Source organism: Dipteris shenzhenensis, chromosome 12 (assembly GCF_047967505.1).
Source record: "Dipteris shenzhenensis isolate YYH24624 ecotype China chromosome 12, Dip_SZ_1.0, whole genome shotgun sequence".
Taxonomy (NCBI): domain Eukaryota; kingdom Viridiplantae; phylum Streptophyta; class Polypodiopsida; order Gleicheniales; family Dipteridaceae; genus Dipteris; species Dipteris shenzhenensis.
In genome coordinates, this window is record NC_141607.1 from 10,596,013 (window position 1) to 10,620,392 (window position 24,380).

At 42.3% G+C, this 24,380-nt stretch overlaps 2 protein-coding genes across 3 annotated transcripts in view; one reads left to right on the top strand and one right to left on the bottom strand.

Moving 5' to 3' along the window:
• The window catches only part of LOC147895801 (ATP-dependent Clp protease adapter protein CLPS2, chloroplastic-like), a 36,603-nt gene extending 22,680 nt beyond the window's left edge, over window positions 1-13,923 (top strand). The window contains exons 2-4 of one of the 2 annotated variants that reach the window (XM_087382857.1): window positions 4,089-4,187; window positions 13,202-13,311; window positions 13,462-13,920. In XM_087382857.1, the coding sequence (XP_087238983.1) occupies window positions 4,089-4,187; window positions 13,202-13,311; window positions 13,462-13,542 (290 nt within the window). In that variant the 3' untranslated portion in view covers window positions 13,543-13,920. Of the gene's footprint in view, window positions 1-4,088; window positions 4,188-13,201; window positions 13,312-13,461 lie in introns of both variants that reach the window. The other variant, XM_087382858.1, reaches the window with a different exon arrangement.
• A 7,549-nt stretch (window positions 13,924-21,472) lies between these two features.
• The window catches only part of LOC147895802 (uncharacterized), a 43,464-nt gene continuing 40,556 nt past the window's right edge, over window positions 21,473-24,380 (bottom strand). Inside the window, exon 4 of the mRNA XM_087383106.1 lies at window positions 21,473-23,029. Within this exon, the coding sequence (XP_087239232.1) occupies window positions 22,241-23,029 (789 nt within the window). The 3' untranslated portion in view covers window positions 21,473-22,240. The remainder of the gene's footprint in view (window positions 23,030-24,380) is intronic.

Sequence of the window (24,380 nt, forward strand, 5' to 3'; positions counted from 1 at the left end):
TGGACAGTTGGTTGAGGCAGGTTATCATGTCCCTTTGGGTGATCATGCATGGAAGATTGCTAGAGGCAATCTGGTTATGGCTAGGGAATCACGGGTTGGATTCTCTTATGCATTGCATGTATCAGGTGTCCAGGATAAGATGCTTATGATTAGTAAGCAGCCATCAGTTAGTTAATGGTATGCCAGACTTGGACATATTTCTATTGCAGGTATGGAAGCCCTTACAACATTGAGATACATTCTTGTTATGGATGTCTCTCAAATTTTATGTCATGATTGTGATGATGATCAGCTGTCAGGATCCTCTTTTGTGAGGAAGACAATCAGCGAGAGGTATGTTGAGCCATTGCAGTTGGTTCATAGTGCAGTTTGTGGGCCTATGCCTACCGTTTCACTGGGTGGCACCTCTTACTTTGTGACATTTATTGATGCTGCTACAAAGTACATATGGGTATATCCGATTCGGCAGAAGCATGATGTATATGATACATTTCAGCGCTTCTTGGGTAACGCTGAAAATCAGTCAGGAAAGAAGCTATTGAGCTTGATGACTGATGGTGATGCAGAGTTTACCTCTTCTAGATTTCAGCATCTATGTGATACACTTGGTATCAGGAGGGTGTTGACCACTTCTCATCTTTCTGTTCACGATGCCTTAGCAAAAGGCATAAATCGGATTCTATTGGACAGGATTGGTAGCATGCTACGGTATGCAGGTCTTACCGAATGCTATTGGGCTGAGGCATGTAAGACAGCTGCATACTTGCTTAACAGGTCACCTAGGAGATCTCTGAATGGTAGAGTGCCATTTGACTTCTTGACAGGCAGGGCACCATGTTATGAGCATTTACGTGTGTTTGGCTGCGAGGCTTATGCTCATGGTTCCCGATCGAGGAGGTGTATCTTCCTTGGATACAGTGAGTCTAGTAGGGACTACAGGTTATGGGATTCTTCAACTAGAGAGTTGATACGCAGCCATAATGTCTATTTCAGAGAGGATGCTATGTTTAGACAGCCCAGGACTGTGGATAGCAGGGGAGTGGTGTTCCAGGAGGGTGTAAGTGCACTGATACCTCCGAATTCTTTGCAGGGGCAGCCCATATCCCTTGGAGTGGGAGGTTTTTCCCACAGTGAGCAGGTTATAAAGTTGGGACAGCCACGATTACTTCCTGATTTTGGTCTGAGACGGTCAGATGTCTCAAGTATTCCACAGGTTTATACTCCTATGGAGTTTGTTGATGCATCTTCTATGGACAGTTACAGTTTACTCCTAGGATGCAGAGTGCCTCTTGCAGATGAGGATGAGGCTATGCATGGTGAGGAGGATACCTTGGCTAATGATGCCCGGTATGATCCATTAGTTGGTTATGCCAGGACAGATGTGGTTTCTGCAGTTTTTGACTCGGGTCATATTGCGCATGGGCAGGAATCATTGATATGTTTGCTTCGTAAGTGCCTCCATGGCCAGAAGCAATCCCCTCGAGCTTGGCTTCATAGGTTTGATACCGTTATGAGAGCTCAGGATGTGATGCGCAGTGAGACAGGTTATGGTCTCAGTATTCAGGAGGTTGCTATCCTTCTGAGGCTACTTGCCATATGGTTCCTTATGGACAGGGATGCTTTGCAGTGGGAGCTGCATGGTCTTGATGATGTTTGTCAGATACTTGGTTGTTTCAGTATGGAGAGGGGGAAGTTACTGAGTACTCCATTGCCTGTATTGGCTCCATACTTGAAACACAGCAGGTTTGACAATCACAGATCAGTTGAGCAGCAAGTTATGGTTGATATGGCAGCCATAGTACTTCATGCATCCATGACTGTGTTGAGACTTGGTTCTCACATGTTTGCCATTGGGGCTACACTTCCGGTTCTTGCTTCCGTTGCAGTGGGAGTTGGTAGCATGATTATGGTAGATTTTGGTAGTAGGGAAGCGGTTGTGGACATCAGGTCCTTATGCCTCCAGGAGCAGCATGCAGGTGATGCAGGTTGGGTAGACCAGCAGAGGTCTATTGTAGGGCATGTGCTTATGGTCACAGGTGGTACAGAGACATTTTCTTTGCACAGTGACAGTTCGGGTGCTATGGACTTAGCACAGGAGCACGTGGTGGTGAGAGTTTACTCTCAGTGAGATCTGGCATGAGATCTTGGTTGACAGGCATCTACAGCTTGTCATTTTCTATCCTGCAAACCTGATGTCTGCCAGCAGCTTATCCTCTATGCACTTTGCACATTGTAAAGTGCCGATGGGCATAGGATGACGGTCTGGTCATCTTGTTTTTCAGCCTATGGCTGATTGTATTATATGTGTACTATACTCCCTTAAAGGCACATTGCCTTTAAGTGGGAGGTTGTTGGGGTAAAGGGCAGTGTGCCCACCCACTTGTACAGTGCCCATGTATACTCATATATATATGATAGAGGAATAAGCTGGAGTAGCTTTTGCTCCACCACTTTTGGTGTCTCCTTATCCCTTTGTGTGTGCTCTCCTCTCCCACAAAAGATTGATGGTTAATGTGCCTTGGATATCATGGTTCCTAGATCTAATCTAGAAGGATGGTCTCTAGTCTGCCTCATAAAGTTGGTGTTCCCCCAATCATTGCCAAGGCTTACCCCTAAGACGCAAGAAAGAATGATGGTAATATATACACAGTGAGTAGGGCTGTTTAACATTCTAAAAGTGCAGGTTGGATCTCAGGATCTGGTGGATGGTGATGTGGCTCCACTTATAGTATTTGTACGATGCCCAGGTGATCACCACATACAATAGCATGTCCTCACTCCACGACACGAGTAGATATGGTGTCATGTGCCATCATTGGGAGTTTTGTTTGCCTCGAAAATAGTGATGAGTTATGCAATTGTCAAGACCATGTGCCGAAGAGTGCCAACATTGTGACAAGAGTGTGCCTAGAGCTTTGAGATACTAGAATAACCTAGGGCATGCATTGTCCTTGCACCAATATGGAGACTCTGCATAGGTGATGTTTAGCAAGAACAAAATATGACATTTCATGATTAAAAAAGGTGGAGATACATCTGTTGTAACAAGCACGCCTAATCATGAAAGAATGGTGCTTTATGGTATGCAACAATCTGACCTGATTTTAGACTTGACATCTTGCTATCTGAACAAATACCTTGAAGTTGTGCAAAGCAGAAACAGCAGAATTGTTCTCTCCTCTGCCTTGGACATTTACCGTTCTCATTGTCACTAAACTTGGCTTCTTTATGCAGTCAAGGGTATGGTGTCGTATGCAAAGGTCTCACCTGGTTGGCATCTTGCTCTCTGAACGAATACTTTGTAGTTGTGCAAAGCAGAAACAGCAGAATTGTTTCTGTCCTCTGCCTAAGACATTTAGAGGCTCTCATTTGTCATATAGTCGCCTTTTACTTTTGAGGCTAAAGTTACTAAGTCGGAATATACAGGTAGGAAACAGATGACTTTTCTAAGGAGAATGGCTATGATGATATCTCTTGCAGGGCCCAATAATGTAACAACTGTTTTACTGGTCCATAACTTACAATTTCATCTATATGTTGGTCACTTGTATGTACAACAGAATGCTGCATTCTTCTTTAAGATGGTAGGTTTTCCTTCTGTCTATGAAGATCTTAATAATTGCATTAATCACAAAACAGTAGTTGACTTGGGAATCGATCATATAGTCTGATATGACGTCTTGGTTCGTTTGGATTCAAGGGTTGAAAATTTTACTGTTTGAAGTGTCACCACTCATTATGGACGTTCCTTCTTATAATGTTAAACCTTTTTCTCTGCAATTTCGTTTATGCACGTGTTTTTGGAATGTGGTTTAGAAGGCTGCATGTACTTTGGAAGGCTGCATGTGTGACTGGGGAATCGATCATATAGTCTGATATGACGTCTTGGTTCGTTTGGATTCAAGGGTTGAAAATTTTACTGTTTGAAGTGTCACCACTCATTATGGACGTTCCTTCTTATAATGTTAAACCTTTTTCTCTGCAATTTCGTTTATGCACGTGTTTTTGGAACGTGGTTTAGAAGGCTGCATGTACTTTGGAAGGCTGCATGTGTGACTGACCATTATCTTAAATTGGATTTTTAAAAGGTGGAGAGATGGGAAAATTGGCACAAAGACGCAAATTTGGTGGGGGGGATCGGTATCGGGTCTTATTGCTAGACCATGAGAGACATACTGAATCGCAAGGTTTGGCTTCCATTGGTCGTCTTTGGGATTAGAAAAATCTTGTAAGATTTACTTTTAAGAAAAGAAAATCAGGCAGAATCCTTTTCTTTATGCTTCTCAACATTTTAGCTCCATTACAATAGATGGTGCAATCACCAAGACATAGAAAATGAGATGATATATACAGTGTTTTCTTTCCAGGAAAATTTAATGTCTCTAATAGCTTTAGAGCTAATTTGCCAGTCTATTTTTTGCCCTTGGTAAGTTTTATGGTCATTTTAAAGGTGAAAATGTAACTCTCTTCAATGTTCATTGTCTGATGAGATCATACAGATGGATTAATTAGCTTTGCTCATTTGTATTAGGTTCAGTTTGGCTTACCCTTCCAGATAATAAGCAATAGGAGGTCAGCATATTGGTCTTTATTTGTCTGAATATATGCTAAACTGGGAAGTATACGTACATCTTTTGTCAATGTCTTGGTACAGCTGAATGAATACAGACATTACAATATGCTAATGAAAGATTTACGGTGAATTGATCATTGAAGGTTTGTGATTTTGACTCTTGCAAAAAGTCTATAATTTCAAGGCTTTTGCCATTTTTTCATTGCAAGGTGGGGTTTTGTTCAGTATTCACTTTCACCAATGCAAGGCAGCTGTCTTGAATCTTTTTCTCTTCAAGGGATCTTTGTGAACCTATGGTCAAGATGGTCTCTTAACTTGATTTAAATTTACATGTGTCCAATGATCAATATTTGTGTTCTGCTTTGGAAACTCATCAATTGTTGCAATCTAGAGACAATGATAGCACTTGGGAAAGTGTTGATTCTCTTCGATGCCAATTCCCAAAACTAATGTCTCATTCCTTTGAACAAGGGGGAAAAAAGGGGGGGAGGGGGGAGGGGGGGATTTGTCCACACATCACATGGACATAACATGGCTAGTGTTATGGAAATCATGTGTCTTGTTCTGGTGGTTGATGATGTGTACAAAGCGATTTCTTTGTGCTCTGTCATTTGAAATATGGAGTGTAAACACTCATAGCCTTGTGGGAAACTTTTTTGTTGATAGAGGAGGTTGACATCATGGTTGTAGTAGGTGACAATGCAGAGGCCATCCTCCATTGAAATGTGGTGAATTCCTGGGAGCTGCATAGTAGTTCTTCCTTTGGTTCGTGCTTCTTGGAGGCATAGCACTGTTGCAGCAGCAAGCATGCTAAGATGTCATTTGCATGATGGGAAGGTAACGACCTTGTGTTGAGAGTTTCTAATGTTCTCGGCTTTGGGTTTTCGGATGCAAAGTTGGTCTGGTGAAACACCCACCTGCGATCTAGCCTCAATCATGAAATCTCTTGATGCACCATCGGGTCCACCTTCACATGTCTGTGTTTTAGCTTAGATAGAAGGAAGAGGTTGGAAGGGTCATGCACATGTGAAAGAGTAGTGTAAACAGGGCCATGAGTCCTGATATTAGATGGATCAAAAGCAACAGAGTCCATCGTGAGCCCTTGTTAGCGGCGCACGATCTTGGCAGCCGCATGTTGAATGGGAACTACTTTCGTGAAATGGTGTCCATGTGGTTTTTTCCAACTTAGAACTTCCGTTTGACCTGTAGAATGGGGGTCCAATGCTTTGGTGTGTTTGCTTTGTAGAGGAACTTTTTGTCGGAGCGTGTTTGCGTGCTGTATTGGGATGGTTGAAGTTGATCCAAGTACATAATGGATTCTGTCACTGTCTTAGAAGACTCCATCCGCAGTGGGCTATCACATTAACTAATACCAGCCTACAAGACGATACTAGGGGCTAACATATCAAACTCTAGGACATCGTATACATCACCACCTCTTGACATTTGCGGCGGGTACTACCCACTGCATTTACAACTGTTTGCATCTACTAGTCAGAGAGGTAGGTGCCATTCCATCATATGGGATCCTACTAATGTTTGTAAGCATCTATGTTACGGGAGGATCGGGTGATCATGTAGGAACATAACCAGGGCACTTTCTACTTCAATTAGTGGTATGTTTTTTCCGCTAGGCAGTTTTGTGGTTGTACTATGTATCTTGTGGATGTGGCATTTCCAGTTACTTCACTTAATCCACTTTGAGTTTCCAGCTCCCCGATCTGTGTCCTTGCACTCCAAGTCCAAGAATTGGTCCCCTCCAGCTTCAGCCTAGTCTTGGAGATTTGAGATTCAGACTTGTATCTTGCTTCTAGCTGGTTGCCACCGTTTTTTCGAGGGAGACTGCTGCTTCTGGCCGCCTCTGCCCATCTGGTTGACATTCCTCAAGACTTTGCGATCTGGAGGAGATAATAGTCGATGTTTTAGAGCAGGTCATTGCTTCTATTGTGGTAGAGCTTGACGCTCAGAATCTACCGTCAAGAGACGGCCGCTTCCGATGTGATGTTTCAGTCCCAAATAAGATGTTATCACCAAGTGCCCCCATCCTTCCAGACCATCAACAAAGAAAAATGGGAACTTCATGCCAAAAATGTTTGCCAAGCTAGAAATGTTTCCCATGGCATGCTAAAATGGGCATGTTGCCCCTGCCTCTCTTTTGCTTTTGGTCATGCCACCCGGTATCCTGTATTGCAATTATGCTTTGGCATAGACCCTGCATTAGATTCCCCCCCCCCACAAGAAAGGAACCTTCTATTAATGCTTTAAAACTTTTATACAAAACAGCAGCCTCGAAGGTGCTGAGTATGGAAAACGTTGGGGATAAAGGCTGAAATAAGAAAAAACCCAGCCTGTTCCAGAGAAACCCAGCTCACTGCCTAGGAAATCTCTGGGACAGGGGCTAACAGCCAGGTGGGGGGACTATACAACCAGCGAATCCCTCGTGGAGTGAATATGTAGAAAACTCCTGCGAGCCAAGCCTTGCAGAAACGTGCGCGCCTCCACGACAGTCGCCCTAGAGCCCGGGGTCTCCCACTCCCAGGTGGAGCGCAGGGTGTAGATGATATTCTGCTAGATGGCGACCAAGGTAGCTGAGGGTGGAACCAGATGCTCACCCATCACCAGACTACAGCGAGCAACCCAAATGTTCCACGCTATGATACTGGCTACTACCTCCCACACGCTATCCTCTGGAGGGGAATGGGGATCCAGGATATCAGGAGGGACCGCCTCCCTGCATTAGATTTGATTGGGTGCAATCGAAAAAACTCTCAAATCAATGATCGTGTCATGATTTCATTAGTTTTGTGATCATGCATTTTGGAATCCCTTTATTATTATTGCTTCCACATCTTTTAATGTGAGCTATGCACTTTGAAAGAATCTCGCCAATTTGTCTTCGGAGCATTAGGAGTGTAATTTTGAGTTTGGTAGTGTTCTATTAAAGTTTAATGAACCACTCTTCCTTAAGAATGCAAATGTGTGCAATGAATGCAAAAAATCCCAGATCCGGCCCTCCAATAGGGAAGAGCGTCGAGAGATTACACATGCATGCAAGGTGGTAGAGAATGATGCTTGCAATAACTATGAAGGGGGATACCCCTTCATTAATGTCCCTTGAGATCCTTCAAGGTCCACCTTCCCACCTACCCTTTGTGTACTCTATAAGGCACCCTTCCCTTTCCAAAACCCCTAGGACCTAGACACGTCGGTGCATCTCTTATTTAATAATCATTGGCCAATATTACATAGTTTGGCAATGCCTTCAGTACCGCTTGATCCCATCAAGATCTGAGGCTCTATCAAAACCCCCAATCTGATCTAAGCCTCAACATGGGCCATCCCAGTAAACATATGTCAATTATACATTCCTCACACATCTGAAAATGGCATCATCAATGCCTCAAGCATAGATGTCATCAGTTATAGCATTCCCTCTTGCTTGAATTACAGCTGCCTTCAACGGCATAGCTTTTTTATATAACTTCAATATATTGGGATACTCATCAAATAAAGGCTCTTCCATCTATTGTGCATCTGACGTGGATGATTCTTAAACTTCAGCAAGTAATGCGTTTTTGTGGGTACCCTTCTCTTGATCATAGATAATCTGTTCTGGTATCTATAACTCAATTGCATCTTCAAGTTCTGGTTCTTCTTCAATCAAAGGCTGTATTGGAGGCTGTCCCTTATAAGCCTTTAAATTGCTGACATGAAAAGTAGTCTTCATCAGCAAAGCCGTAAGTGCCTTGATCCTTCTCAGGAAAAATGGCATCATTTACTTGGAAAGGGCCGTAACACTTCACTGCCAGTTTCTCATTTTTGATAGACCAGGAACTGATTTGATTCTCTGTCTATAAATCTTTAGAAGAATCCAATCTCCAGCCTGAAACTGTACATCTCTTCGCTTCTTGTTAGCTGCTCTCTCATATTGACTTTGAGTTTTCATCATGTGTTCGTTAACCTGCTCAAGTACCTGTGACATATTCTCAGCAAATTGATCAGCAGCGAGAACCCTTTCTCCTATGTGTGTGATGGGGCCAGGAAGTCGGCTATTTGAGAAAAATACAGCTCAAAGTGCCTCATGCATTTCAAAATCTTATGCGGATCTCTAGTTCCATCATATTGGGAAATTCTCTCTTCTCTTTGGTTTCAAACTTAGGCTTTTTAGAGGTTGGTGCATCCTCATACAAAGGCAGATTGTTCAATAAGAGTATTAAATGGCTCACTTACCTCTCAAACTGATCACTCTCATGAGGTGGAGATGGTACTCTTGGTCATGGTTCAAGAGGTAAGAGAGGCACACTAGAAGGAGGTTCAGTAAAGAATCGGAACACAGTTGTTGAGGGTGTGTCACTTGTAAAACTTTCCTCACTATAAAGGGGTTGGCCTTCATTATTGTTCCTTCCCCTAGATGCCATTACAAATGGATAAATTCAAATGAGAGAGTTCCTTCACTTAAAGCACAACCAAATTCTCAGTCTAAGGTGCTCTCCTTCACTTGCAGATGCTGCAATCCAAAATACAGCCTCCTGCAAGAGAGTGTGGCTAATTCAAAGCTTTCTATGAGAATGGGGTTCTGTTCCCATTCCGTTCTCTGAGGTCTGGCTACTAGTGCATGTAAGTAATAACAATTTTCATTTTGGGGGGAGTCTGAGAAACTGTCGAGGACTTCGCTACAGCAGCTGCCGTTGCTGTTGTAAATGTGCACTCAGAAACTGTCGGGGTATCTGTTATAGCAGCCTCTAAGATCAGGTCCACCTATTGTTGTGTTGAGATGTCATTTTGTTATGGACACCCCTAGTTTCTTGTGTTCAGGCCTTGGGGAATCCACCTGAAACCTAATGCCTCTCCTCTTGAATGAGAGTCATTGGGAAGGGGGACAAATGATGCCTGATCTGCATGTCTAATTGTGAAGCCACGATACAAAGAATTGACAAAATTAGGACACGAGCCCAAAGCACACGAGGTGTTCGTAGAGCGGAAGACCTGTGCACACTGCAGTCTGTGTCGAGGTGAGCTGGCGAAGGAAAATTTATTGCCTATAGACGGGGGCATCCTATATGTGATCACCCTCAATGCTTAGAACTAGTCTCAAACATTTCATCATAGAGGGCAAGGCTAAGAGTGCACCTATGCTTGCTCTCTATGTTGGGTCCTTCATGGGTAGCTAATCAGAAGAAGTAGATCTTCCATGGCCAGTGGCTGTACCAAAGACAGAATTGGGATTTGAAGAGGTTAATAGGGATCTGCTATTGAATCTAGCGTCTCGTGCATGAGGTTTCAATGGGGAGGAAGCCAGCTAGAGCCGTCTACCAATGCAAGTGGTGCAAGACTAGCTTCATGTGTGGGGATTGCTTAGCTTGTATCACTTGTCGGGGTTCCACAACACTATCTATCAACGTGCTTCTTTCAAGTGCGAGAGGTTGCAAAGTCTATTCTCTACTGCGATGCGTTGTGCTGCAATCAGGCTTTGTTCTCCATCTCCGGATCAATGATATGTCCAGTTCCCCCCTTGGAGGGATTTGTCTGCCAAGCCGTGCAGTTCCATCTGACCCAGGTCACCAGAAGGTGTGGACCAATCTCTTGAGCTTCTCTATCCAGTCTTGATGAAGCACTAGCAAAGCTTCTATATTTTAGGGGATGGCTAGCACGATGTGGTTCACCACCAACGCTCTCCCTACAATTGAGTTTTGTGTAGCTGCACGTAAGAGCTTCTTGTGCATACTCTTCAAAACTAGAGAGCCACTTTCTTCTTGACTGAGATGTCAATCCCCATATGGCATCCCAAGTACTGTGCTATCTCACCTTATGACAGCTGATCTGATTGCCTAAGGCAAGGGAGTAAAACCAAAAAACCATCCGCTCCATGACATATGCCAGTAAAATCATTGAATGTCAGGCAGAGTGTTATCTTAAAAATTCTCAAGATAGCTCTGAGATGTATACCTAGCAAAGCTTCTATATACTAGGGGATGGCTAGCACGATGTGGTTCACCACCAACGCTCTCCCTACAATTAAGTTTTGTGTAGCTGCACGTAAGAGCTTCTTGTGCATACTCTTCAAAACTAGAGAGCCACTTTCTGCTTGACTGAGATGTCAATCCCCATATGGCATCCCAAGTACTGTGCTATCTCACCTTATGACAGCTGATCTGATTGCCTAAGGCAAGGGAGTAAAAACAAAAAACCATCTGCTCCATGATGAGTGTAATGATTCTTAGTCTAACAAGTGTGTCACTTTTGTTTGAGCAAGTGGCATGGGATATTTGCATAAAATGTATGCCATAGGGATCTTGGGTATGAGCCTACCTGATATAATGCCACCCTAGGTATACATCTCAGAGCTATCTTGAGAATTTTTAAGATAACACTCTGCCTGACATTCAATGATTTTACTGGTATATATGCTAGAAATCAACCAAAGAAGGTATCGGGCAGCGGAAGACTGATAGATAGCTCAGGGATTCACACAGAAGTGTTTAATTGCGGAATCGAAAACTTCTTTACTTTGTGTACTCAACATACCTATGTGCAAGCCAGTAAATAGACAATGCTCCACAAGAGATATAGAACCAACAAAAGTATATTTCCATCCGAAAGGACACACTACAAAGGGAGTCCAGAGTCCCACCAAATCGTGGTCCTTTGTCCTTACCCCAAAAGTTGTTGTCCCAATACCTCCATGGCACTTCTAGATCTCTAAGTCTGCGTGCTTCTCGTCGAGCTTCTGTAGAAACTAGTCACCATGCCTTGATCCCTGCACCTTGCTGTCGTGAGTGTCAGCCTAGGTGTGCAGCCCCTTCCAAGCTATATCTACAGCTCCTCATCCCCTCTTGTCGTCCTGGATGTAGGCCCAAAGAATGCTGGTCTGCTGCTCCAGTCTGCTGGTGATCTGTTGCTCAAGTGGATGCTGAATGAGCCCCAAGGACTCCTCTTTTATAGGGGCTGGGGACCCCCAAACTGGCCGACCCAACAGCCCACCACTGGCCAACTTTGCTAGGCTCTCTTTCTGAGGCCTTTGCAGGCCCTGCCTGGCCACGTGGCAGGCTGCCACTGGCCCAGGCAGTCCTGCCCATAAACTGACCTGATCCAGGCCTTCTTTCAGGCCCATAGCCTTCTCCAAAGCATGGTTTGGGCCTTTAGTTTTAACCTCTGTCTAAGGACCTCGCATCTGCCATGCTCTTTGTGCATGACCTATGAGCATAAGATCTACAAGCTTTGGGAAAATAAGTTTCTATGAAAATTCATTCTTGAGTTTGTGATAATGGCATCATTTGTTTACCAAGGAATTTCATGTAATTTCTACAGAACCATTGCTTAAAAGAGGAGCCTGAAGACCTGTGTGTGAAAGGTTGATTAGCTCTTCATATTCATTTTCTTTCAAACGATTCGCTCTTCTTGAAAACAGTATATTAATCAGTTGACTTCCAGCCATGGTGGCACTTTCTCAAGGAGCTTCAATGGCTTTTTCTTACATGTTGAGTCAGGTGTGCTTGCACTTGTTTTGGGCCCATGTTCTTCGGCCCCTTTTCCCCTAATCTGCACTCTGTCATTTCTGTTCTTGTAGGTTGTATGATCCTTGAAACCATCTCACATACCTTCAAAGGCAACCCCTGACATCACGATTCAGTCCTTATGCCAAGTGAGTAGCATCCATAGTATTGTTGTAACCCTTTCTTTTGTGATTGTTTGTTGATTGTGATAGTTTGAGTTTATTGCCCCTTCATATTTTCGTATCGCTAGCCAATAAATAAGACTTACTTATAAACGTACCATTACTAGAACAGAGCAGAGTCAAATATTGCACAGGACATTGTAATACAATCATCATGACAGTACAAGCCAATGGGTGCTCAGGCATCAAATGTTGGCCAAATTAAAATTGGCCATCTTCCTGATGGCAGTTCCTGAACGAGCACATTATTAAAGAAAGGCTAATAAGGAAAAACTAAAAATGTACTTAGCTCATAAATGGTTTTCCTTTTCTCTCCCTGCTAAATTCAGTTCTTTCTAGCAGTTCTTTGAAATTGGAGTCATCAAAGTTAAGTGTCAGTGCTTTGTGACTTCTTTAAATGTTCAGGCGCTGTTCTCAATCCCACATGCAAACATTATCATCCTGTGGTCATCCTGTGGCGATTACAAATTCTCGTTTCTCCCTATAGATTTGCAGCATGTGGTTTCTGAACCTGTTCTTTCTTTGGATGTCGAATAGAGTTTTCTTGTCAAGGTTTCCAATAATATGCTTCATGAAGTAATGGCCACTGGAGCTTTGCATAAGCTTTCATCATGTAGTTCTGAAAAGGTAACTACTCAATCTTGTGGATGCTAGCAGTCTCCTGTGCCTGCAAAAACTATTATATTCTTACAGACCACAAATAAGGTAGGTTGTGTTTACTGGTGTTTTGTTTGAGGAATGCCTAATTAAGGAATGACCAATGGAGCATTGCATAAGCTTTCATCATGCAGTACTCTGAAAAGGTAGCTACTCAATCTTGTGGATGCTAGCAGTCTCCTGTGCCTGCAAAAACTATTTTATTCTTAAAGACCACAAATATGGTAGGTTGTGCTTACTTGTGTCTTGTTTGAGGGTTTTATGAGGATTTTAACTTGTTGCAGAATCTTTTGCAGTTGCTTCTGTTCTCCCAAAAGTAGTACCATCAGTGAGTGTTGATGAAGCTAGGAAATGTTTTCGTGAATCTCGTGAAAAAGGGGTTGGAGTTGTAACTGTGGCTGTAAAGGTAAGGTTCTACTTCTTATGTAGCGTGATATGATTCTTTGTTTATAGTATCACTTATATTTTGTGATCCCCCCCCCCGTTTCGTTTCTGGAAAAAAGGAGCATTTTGTTGAGTCATAATTTTTCTTACTCAATCATTCTAATTGTAATAGGAGCATGCAGAATTCTATGCACAGATGATGGCTCGATGTGGTCTGAGGTCAGGAATTGAACCTGACACTGATACAATATAAGTAGAGAGCTTTTGATCGTAGCTTTTCTTGAGTTGTGCAAGGCATTCATGCAAGGAAGTGCATTTTACAAAAATGGTATTGTTCTGTTAAAGGAACTGGGGTAGACTCATGATTATAAATTGTATATTGATGTTTAATACCCATGCAATTATTTTTATAAAAAAGGCTGGAAAGTCTTCTAAAAAGTATACATGAGCGGGGAATCTTACAATTGTAAAAAATAATTTGGGTCACATCCATTTTCAAACATCACTGAATGAGGTATCCATATACTTCCAAGCCTTGATCAGCAGTATGGACCTTCTTAGATGCTTTTAGATGTTTGTTATTGTTTACAAGAAAGGATTGAATTGATTAGGGTGCATTTCAAATCCCAAAATTGTTAATGCCACCTTTTATTGCTACGTATTGAATTTTGAAAGGCCTCTCCTTTCTGTCTTAATCCATCTGCTCGATAATGTGAAATTGTTAAGTGGGAAAAGTTGTATTCGTAGTGCCTTCTGTACAAATTATTCCCATATATACTACCTTGAGAGCCTACTTCTATGGAAACTGTAAAGGCTTTGTAGTACAGATTTGCTGGTTATTTTCTCGCAGATAGTTGCCCTTCTCCAGAGCTGCTACCCTTCTTAGATCGAGAGACCTCTTTCTAATTTGAACTTATTAATTGCGCCTCGTTCTATCTGTTTGTTGTCATTTCTTGCCTACTATTCACCCCTACTTTCATTATTAAAGATTCCTATCTGCTTTGGTTGACTTTGACTTGTTGTCAGTTGTGAATGCTAGAACTGGCTATATAACCTTGTTAGAGGTCATCTCCTGTATCATAGAGAGAGGGCCTTGGTTGTGGGTCTGCCCACCCATGTGAGGCTGAGTGAGGGCCATGCTTGTGGGTTTGCCCTTCGCACCCTCCCCCTTGCCCGTTTCCAGGCTTGGATCTACGGCGGACTATCACGGGGTGTCACGGGGGGGTACCCCGTGCCCCTGTTTAGGGCTGCCACCAGGCCGTCTATATGGTGCCTCAGTTAGGGGATCGGATGGGCCCCCAACCCCATGCAGTCCACTAACCAGCAGGTGGGCCTGGCCCTCCCTGGGTCTCGGTCCACCTGGTCGGCCAGCCTAGGGCAGGGGGGACCCCTATATATAGGGTTCCTCTCCCCCCCATTCCCTCATCTTAGCAGTGCCCAGTCCCCTCGTTTGGTAGAGGTTTTCTCCAGTAGTTGAGGAGTTTCCCCTAAGATCCTTGTGCAAGTCTCTCCTGGCTCTCTTGTTTTCAGTTCTTCCTCTGTGAGTGTTTGCTGCTTTCTCTCCATTGTTGCTCAGCACCGCAATGCAATTCTCACATGGTATCAGAGCCAAAGGTTGGCTAAGAAGACCTGAGCTGTGGAGAGGACCTAGAACCAGCAAGCTACAAAGACTTTTGGGAGCTGTTCATAGTGGAAGTTCAGAAGGGTACGGGCTGTCTTTCGGAGTACCAAGAAGGACTTTACTTTGACGGGTGTCTTCAGATTGAAGGAGAGGATTGTGTGAAGGCCAGTCACTTGGAGGTCGAAGGAAGCATCCTCTCATCCTTGTGTTCTATCCTCCCTCCTCTCTTTCTTCCCTCATTCCCCTTGTTCGACCCTCCTCCCCGATCTTCCCGTTCTTTCCATTTCTCTCCCCATGACTTCTCTGCAGGAACTGGCAGAAAACAAAGTGAAGATCCCCATGTTACCCACGTTCCCTGTCGATTGTCAACTGGACGCGAACAATTATTGCGTGTGGCGTGTTATGATGGAGTCAGTATTACAGTCTTACGACTTGGCGGACTTCATTTTGGTAGGTGTCACAAGGCCAGAGCCCCTCGATGCAAGTTTAGGCATTCTGGATCATCAGGAGGCCAAGAATCTGGCTCAGATCTATTACTATGTCAATGCAAGGGTACGTTTGTTCATCTTCTTGAACTAACTCTTCCTGTTATTAATCATGTAAAGCACATAACAGCCGCCAAGAGTATCGTGGAGCATCTGGCCTCCCTTTATAACTGGACTCCCCTATGAAGAGGGTCTCTCTTGAGGTTCAAATGAGGATATTGGATCCTGCTAAGTCTTCCTCTATGCGGGATCATATCAATAAGCATTGCCCCTCTACGTGATATCTGCTCATCTACACTACAGTTTGCATCGATCAGCTTTGGCTCGTGTCTACAGCTCGTGTACCCCACGATATACTCATGTTTACCACATAAGCTCTTGCCTGGTGTTTGCATCTACCATGAGATCTATTGAAGTACAATGTCATAATCAATCACACCATCAAAATCCATGCCATGCCTAGTAAAACCATTTGTAAAAAATCTACGGTCACCCATAAACCCTCCCCCTTTCAGACCTCAATTGTTGGGAAAGTGCTCCAGTCACACTTTTCCAGTCAGAGAAGCCGCTGGAAAAGTGGCTCGTGGCTTACCAGCCACTCATTGTGTTCCCATGATTTCCCTCTCGAGAAACTGCTCTCAGAGCACTTTCCCTCCAGCCATTGACCTCTTTTCCCTCCTCATTGTTGATGTCTAACCTGCGCTTCCTAACCCTCCTTCAAGGTAGGACTCCTCTTCTTCCTCAACCCTTCTGAACCTATAGCCGTGATCCTCTTCTTTGGCTCCTCCATAATATTAGGAGATCTCACAAGTCACACTTTCTTATACTCACAATAGATTACTCAACACATAAGAAGTAAGATGGGGCGAATGATACAAGTTGGCTTTATCAAAGTGAACTCATGGTTCCCTTCACTAAGCTATATTAGAGGTGTGCCGATCTTGGTGGAAATAGTGAAGGAAACTTGGTAGCTATCATCCTCATTGTAATGCATTTCCCTCACAAGGCCACAACATTGGAAGTTTCTCTCAGAACTAGTGTTCAAAACGAAACCACTATATTATGAGGAGTCTTTGAGATGGCAACTTAGGGTTGCCACTAGTGGTCACCACCAGAGGCAAAGAGCTTGTACTTCCCTAGAAGAGATTTTGGCTTGGTCCTCGCTTTCTTTGGGCTTGGTGGGGGTGCCCTTTAAGGAAGACACCTAGAAAAAAAGGGCCATAGGGGGGCCGCGGGGGGGGGGGGGGGGGGGGGTTCTAAATTATCAAAAGGGTTCTTCTACCCCTTCTTACTGACAAGTTGCAACTTGATTGGTCTGCAAAATAGAAGTTAGAAAAATCAGATATATATATGTAAAACCATTGCCATGTCAATTCCCCAATTCATTGTGGTTTGGAGATTTGAGTGGATCTAGATGTTCCTCTTTGCATTCATTTGGGATGGAAGATGCTCACATGTGATCATTTCCTTTGTGCATATAGTGTGTCACAAGTATAGTGCAAAATCCTTAAGGGTGATCAACAAAGGGAAGAAGTTGTGAGACTGAACGAGGTACTATTGTCTGTACATGTATGTGTGGTTTCTTTAAAAGATTTTGAGAATTGTTTAGTAATTTCGATACATTTTGCCAGTGTCACAAGGAGCAACAAGCTCAAGAATCCTTAATCATACATAGAAATGTTTGAAAAATCCAAATAAATATTTTGGGATCTTTACAAATGGCATAGATCAAAAGAAGACCAATGTACCACACTTTGTTGGAGTTCTAAGGAAACATTTGTGTAGATGAATCTTGTTGGATGCCTTGTATCATAGAAAAACTTAAGCAATCTAAGGTATTTTTCAATTATCCCAACGTGCACAATGATCCAAATTTTTTAGTCACAGTAATTCATCACATTATAACATCATGGGAAGGATCCTCTTCCAAAAACATTTTACATCTAACTCAATAATATAGCAAGGGGAAAATACAAATCAAACCTTTCATGTATCATTAGAAAAAATCAGAGCTCAATTTGGGGCCTTTTAGCCTAGAAGGAAAATAGCCCTCCGCCAATCAAAGGAGGGCCAATGTAACCTTGGAAAAAATCACCAAAATAAAAGAAAAGTTTGCATTCAATGAGGATACTTGAGTTACTTTATTATACTTGATATATGGTGCAAATTTTGGTATTTTTGACATCACCGATGCATTTGGAGTGGGCCAAAATCCTCGGAATGACTTTTGAAACGTTGAAAATAGACCCTCGGGGCCTCGAAAAAGACCAAAAAGGCCCGAAAAACCAACTGTATAAATAAAAGTGATTTGATAGGTTGAAGGCCCAAAAAACCAGCTGTACAAATGAAAGCGATTTGACAGGTTGGACCTTGGACAACCTGTCCAAGGCGCAGCTTGTCAAATCGCTTTCATTTATACAATTGGTTTTTTGGGCCCCCGGGGGTTCGTTTTCTGCATTTCAAAAGTCATTCCAGAAGTTTTGGCCCACTTCAAACTCATCGGTGATGTAAAAAATACCAATTTTTGCAATGCATGTCGGTGGGGTTATGTCATATTTTAATGTTTTAGAGGAAAGAAAAATGAAGAAATCGTGAATTTCTCTTAGGCCCCAAATCGAGCTCCCTTTTTTTCTAATGACATGTGTAAGCTTATGGAGACTATGGAAATGTTGATAAATTCAAAGTGTGATTTCTCTTACTTGGACACATGATCAATAGACCAAATGCTTAGTGGATTGCCAAAGAATTTTTGAAGAAATGATGCATTCATACTAGTGGAGATGAAAGAAACTTGCCAAAGGAAAGAGACTTATTGATTTTCAAGAAGTTTATTTTGGATGAAAAAAATAAGGAATGTTGCATCAATCTCATAATAGGTGCCTCTTCTTTGAGTTGGGTTCTGATAGGTGACTAATAGTTTTATTCCTTTGTTCTCATCTATGAAATTTGTGCTTCAATGCAAGAACCTTTACTAATGGTGGAGAATGAGACAAACCAGTTACACACAAGATCAAGGTACAAATGTTGACTATGAAAGATGCATACTAAAGAAGAAAAGTTCAATTGAGAAGGAAAATACATATTCTAGAAGCGGAGACATTGTAATTTGGGGGAGTACTTACTTTGGAGGCCAAACTCTCATCCTTGATTCTTCAACAGTAAGAATACAACCTTCTAAAAACCTTTTTATAGGCAACAACCTACTTGAGGTAGAAGCTTTGATTAGTGTACTAGCATGGGATATTTACCTTGGCGTAAGAGAATCTCACCAAATATGAGTAGAACTTACTCAAATGTGGGCAAGTTCCATACAGAATCTGAAGGTTGGCTCTATGATTGCAATTCTTCCCCATGAGGACCCTCTTGGACATCCGTTTCGGCTTGTAGAATTGGTAGAAATACACAAGTTGGAGCAAGGATAAGTGAGTTCCGTTGTTCTTCAATACTATATAGGCTAGCCCATTAAAAGGAAAATATGTTGATAAACTAGTTCTTTGTCCAAAAAGGAAAAGGATGAAAGGGTACCAAAAACATGCCATGCTTGGGTGTCCTTAACCTTGAAGAAGTAGACATACTCCTCTATGATTTCCAACCATCAAGTAGTGAATACCTAAAAAAGAAGACAATAGATATATTCTTTGAGAAAGTTTCATCATATGCTACACATCTTGTTGGCTTCTCCATAAAGAGAAAGTTCTTATTGATAATTCCGAGGAGAATTGATTATCCAAATCTTCATCCAATGTTCATGATAGTCTTGAATCATGATGAATATGTAGGTGTTGATTAAAAAGAGGATGCATTTGCAAAAAGTAAGGGGATTAGTGTGGTATTCTTGGCTATGCAAAAATACCTAAAGTTCTTATATTTTTCAATAAGATTATATAAAAAATTTGATGAGTATTTCATTTTCTTTTGTGACATAGGAAACAATATGGATGTTTGTTGTGCTTTCAATTATCTAAAATTTTGCAATGCTTTAAATAAATCTTAAATTTAAGCCTCCTTTTTCATACTTTTTTTGAAATAGTTACAATAATCTTTTCAAAACTAAAACAAAAAGGCTCAAATTTTTAGAGTATTAGAAATTGAGATATGCAAACTCTATAATGAGGGGAAAAAATATTCAGTCTTGGAAGATGTTCAGGTAAAACGTCTACCTCCCTTTGAAGGATTGGACATGAAATTATTTATTATGAGCTAGCTCAAGCACATCCTTTGATGATGTCTAATTTTGCTCTAGAAGCAAGAACCAATGGGGCATAGAGAGTAATATTTGTAATAGACTATTAGTTTGAAAATTCATCAAGAAGCTTTGACTAATGCCATATCCCATACACATTATATCTACCCCAAATATAGGTCTCTCAAGATATAGTACATGTAAGGTATCACAACTTGTCAAACTTGGTTTCCTCTTTCCTTGGAGTAGTCTCTTACACTGACAATTGTTTCTCCTTGGCTTACCAAATGTAGAGTAATTGGATGCATTTGAGAACCATATGTTTGAAGAGGGTGACTCAAAACCTCTCCTCTCCCTCTTTTTCTCAGTTCAATCCCCATGGTTCTATCATATAGAGCCTTTATGATTTTCCTTTCCTTATGAAAAAGTCGTGTAAATTTTATATTTGGGACCAAGAATAGTATGATAAAGCACCTATGGAGTTTACAAAGGATATACCTTACAATCGTAAGAACATCCAACTAGCTTACGAATCCAAGGCCTAGTTTCTTTTCTGAAGCACTGGGTATAGCAATGGTCTCGAGCACAACTTCAGCAACTATATATATTTGTTCTCTTCAAACATGTGATAGTTTGTCGGCTTTCTCTATTACATTAGCAAGTGGAGACACTTTCGATGTTTTATTTGAAAACTAGACTTGACTTTCAATCCTTGGCCTCTCGTACATGATTGTTGCAATCTATTTCACAATGAAAACAATAATTGAGAAGTTGTGAATAAATTTATAAAAGAAAATTAAAGAACACTCACGTTGTTATTAGCATGGTAGGGGAAAGAAGAGATAAAGAACCATTAAACAAATCAATGACCACAAAGATAATACTAGAGATTTATGCCAACCAAATCCACATAATATCTTCTAGAATGTATGATTCAAGATTTAGCATTGCCACTCCTTTATAGATAGCCAATTGTTTGCATGCTCTTCCTAATCGTATGTTCTCACTCATTGTATCCAATGTTCTTCCCATTGGGAGGTCCTATTGCCTTGTGTTGCCATTTTATAATTCTACAATAGATCAAGACTTGTGTTGTTAGTTGGTCCCTCCAGGGAGGGAGAGGTGGGTGAGGCATTGGTTGGTCCTGTTAGGGAGGGGGAGGTGGGCGAGGTAGGGGCTTAATGTTTACATCCCCACCTGTGAGCGATGACATGGGGGATGATAACTTGTAGCAAGGAATCAGAGAGGGGCCACATTAAGTACAAAAAATAAATTCCAAAGTGGTCAAAACATTTCTACCATTCTTGTCTTCATGGCTTTATTCCAAAATTTTGATAAAATAATATGAAATGGATATAGTTAAAGTTATCAAGTTCAAATAAAAGCGGTTGATTGTGGCTTGGGGTGATTAAATAATACCCATATAGTATCATCAATACCAGAAGTATAATTCCAAAGGTGATTAGGATCCAAGGGAATCAAGAAAACTCAATGTGTGGGAAAAAATGTGTTAATCCATGAGATATTCAAAACAAAGATAAGGTAGAATGGGATATGTGCAAATTCATAGTACACATTTAGCCTTTTAATGGTAGCCCATGATACAAAGTCTAATATCCAAGCATATCCAAGCATACACAACTAACTAGGCAAATCAAATCACCTCTTATTAACATTTGTGCCAAACACAAAAAATCGTATTTGTCCAATGTTTGTTCAGGTTAACAACCCATGTCATACATTAGTCATAAAGGCCATCTTCCATGGGCGGAAATATATAATAAAGTAAAGAAGAATAGGAAGAAACACGTCTTTACTTGAAAGAGAGAGAGAGAGAGAGAGAGAGAGAGAGAGAGAGGTTTGGGCTCGCAGGGGGGGCAGGGTAGGTATATATAGAAGAAGACAACATCTATTAATAATACGTACATTTTTTCAAATGTTCCATAGGCCCTCAGGCACATGCACAGCATAATTTTAAGTTTCAGTGTTCTACAAGAATTGAAACTACTCCATCGGTGGCACGATATACTCTGAAATGTATGAGCTTCTTTAACCTTATTCATGCAGCTCTGTTTTTCATCCAAAACTGGAAGCATCAGTCAATCTCAGATACCCTTCTCTTTCTTTCCTAGGTAGAATTTACACATATGGTGAAGCAATGCATAACCAACAACCGTAAGTCTTGGGCAAGAATTAATGCCTTTATGTGAGTCCAGAATAGACCACGATTATAATAATCAGGATTAAATGACGAAATAGAATCACGTAAGTTCCCTTTGTTTGCTTGCAGACCTAGCTGCATGTCGAATTGACCACAAACTACCATCGTACATCATCATCATAGAACACCTGTAAAGACCCATGTAGAAACCAGCTTAATTTCATCATCTTAGATGTGTGTCAAATGTTTATGCTGCAATTGGAAAGTTCCAATCCCTCATATAGCTGTCATCCTTCGGGCCCTTACACACTCTCAAAGTTACATCTACAGACTCTTTCCAATCTTCCACCAGTGTCCTTCAATTGACAGTCTAATAGGATTGATTCATTAGATAGTAGCAAATAGCACAACCAGCCTCACTGAAATAGATTCCCACAGACTTGAATTCTTTCATAGATACCAATAGATACCACTGTGAAGTCAGCTTGTATGCTGTGTCTCTTAGGATCTTTGGAATGTATTGACATTACTGTCTCCTAGTGCCCGGTTAATAAAATGGGTGCGCCTTCTTACACTCTCCTCTACTGAGGCACTACCACCCTTTTCTGCCCCATATAGGTTTTTGGCAGTTGCATCAATAAAATTCCTATCAGATGTCGATTTTCTGGATTCTTCAAGAACATCAGCATCTGAAGCTTTTTTCAAACGATGCCATCGCTGTTCTTCATGAATCTCAGCGTCAGCTTGCATTTCCTTTAATCGAGCAGCTCGCTCTTGTTCTGAGAGTTGATACCTAGGCTTCTGCTTGGAATTTTGGTTCATTTCAGCACCAGATATAGTTTCCCTATGATGTGAATTCGAATCCCCATAGGACTGGTTGGTTACTTGTCCTTCTGAACTCTTACCATTCTTTCTATAATCCTCTGGAGATCTTCTATGACATTCCCTACTCTCCTTTCTTCGTTTACGGCTCTCCTCAGATGGGCTATCGTGTCGTCTTTTCCGTGGACTGATGTCATACCTACTTCGCTTTTCAATCCTTGCTACTTCATCAACGGTCTTCCTCTGTGATGTTTTCCGCACTGCAACCCTGTCTCCTGTATACCTGTGATTGAGATCTCTCCTTGCTTTCTGCATGTGCTCACTTTTGTTTTTTTGTGTGTGAGTACCTTCACTACTATGCTCAGAGTTGTCTGACTGCAACTTTAATTTTCTTTTCTCCTTCAATTGTTTCCGCTTCTCATGTTTGTTTCTTCGCCTTTCCTCCTTCTTTGAAAGCTTTTCCTCAACCTAATCCAAAAAAATCCAAAAAATTAATATACATAACAGAATCGTCAAACACGAATTCTAAACAAAGAAGCTTAACACTACAACAAGATGATTGCATAGTCCAGACATCAAGGTCTGTTGACCCTTATCAACTTTGTTCAATCTGTAATTGTTTTATGTACATCATTACAATTCACACGAGTGTACCTTGTCTCTAACATCAGACCAAGAAGAACTCCAAATCATACCAGATGCAAGCCTTTTTCAAAGCATTCCAAGATCTCCTAGCGCCTCTCTGAAGATCAGGATGGATACTAATGCATACTGATTTCCCCCCCAATTTGATGGAGATGTAAGTTCGCCACAAGGTGCAGCCCTTTGATACTGTAATAATTGTTACTACTTTTAATTGTGAGAAGTGCAGCGGAAATGAACGCGAGAGAGAGAGAGAGAGAGAGAGAGAGAGAGAGAGAGAGAGCATGCCTCACACACAAATCAAACTGAGAAGGAGAGAAAGGAGAGAACTGCAAGTGATCTCTGGAGAAAACCCTGCCACAACTGGGGGGAAACCTCGGAACAAACAGGCTGCTCGAGAGCTCAGATGGACAGCTCAACAACCACAAGACCGGAAGGCACACAAAGTGGAAGAACTGCTCCACACCTCTCCCCGACTGCTCCTGAGGTGCTACACTGGGTGGATATCCTGCTCCATCAGGCACCACGATGAACTGCCCAAAGCACAAGTGGGGGGGGCCTATATATAGCCCCCCAGCCTCCTAGTCGGCCAGCAAGGGGCAGGGCACGAGCAGCCTGGCCGACCCACAGCCCTAGGGGCCGACCCCTACAGCCCTATAAGAGGGGCTGACCAGGCCCTCTAAGGAGGGCTGTCCCCTCTGCCCTCCAGCCGACTGACAAGGGGCCTAAGGCCGAGCCCACCTGCCCTATAAACAGGGCTGGCAGCCAGCCCTCCTGCAGATCTGGGAGCCGACACCCTAGGCACCTCCATGGCCGACTACACAGCCCTAGAAAGGGGCTCAAGGACAGCCACACTAACCTACTCTCACGGGGGCGGGCACACCCACAACACAAGCCCTCACTCTCTACACTACCCTCACTCACTGAGTGGGCACACCCACGAGCAAGGCCCTCTCTCTCTAGGTGACATCAGGAGATGTTGACCTCTAACACCCCCTCTCAGCTCCTGGATGGAACAGAGACGCAAGGGAGCTGGGTGTGCCGCGGGAACAACTAGAGGAATCCATCGTATGATGCTCCACCACTGAAGACTGCCACATGTACTGTCGAAGAAGTCCCCTCTTGGCACGAAACGCCTCCGCACGATCACTGGAAACCTAGAACTGTTGCTCCCAGG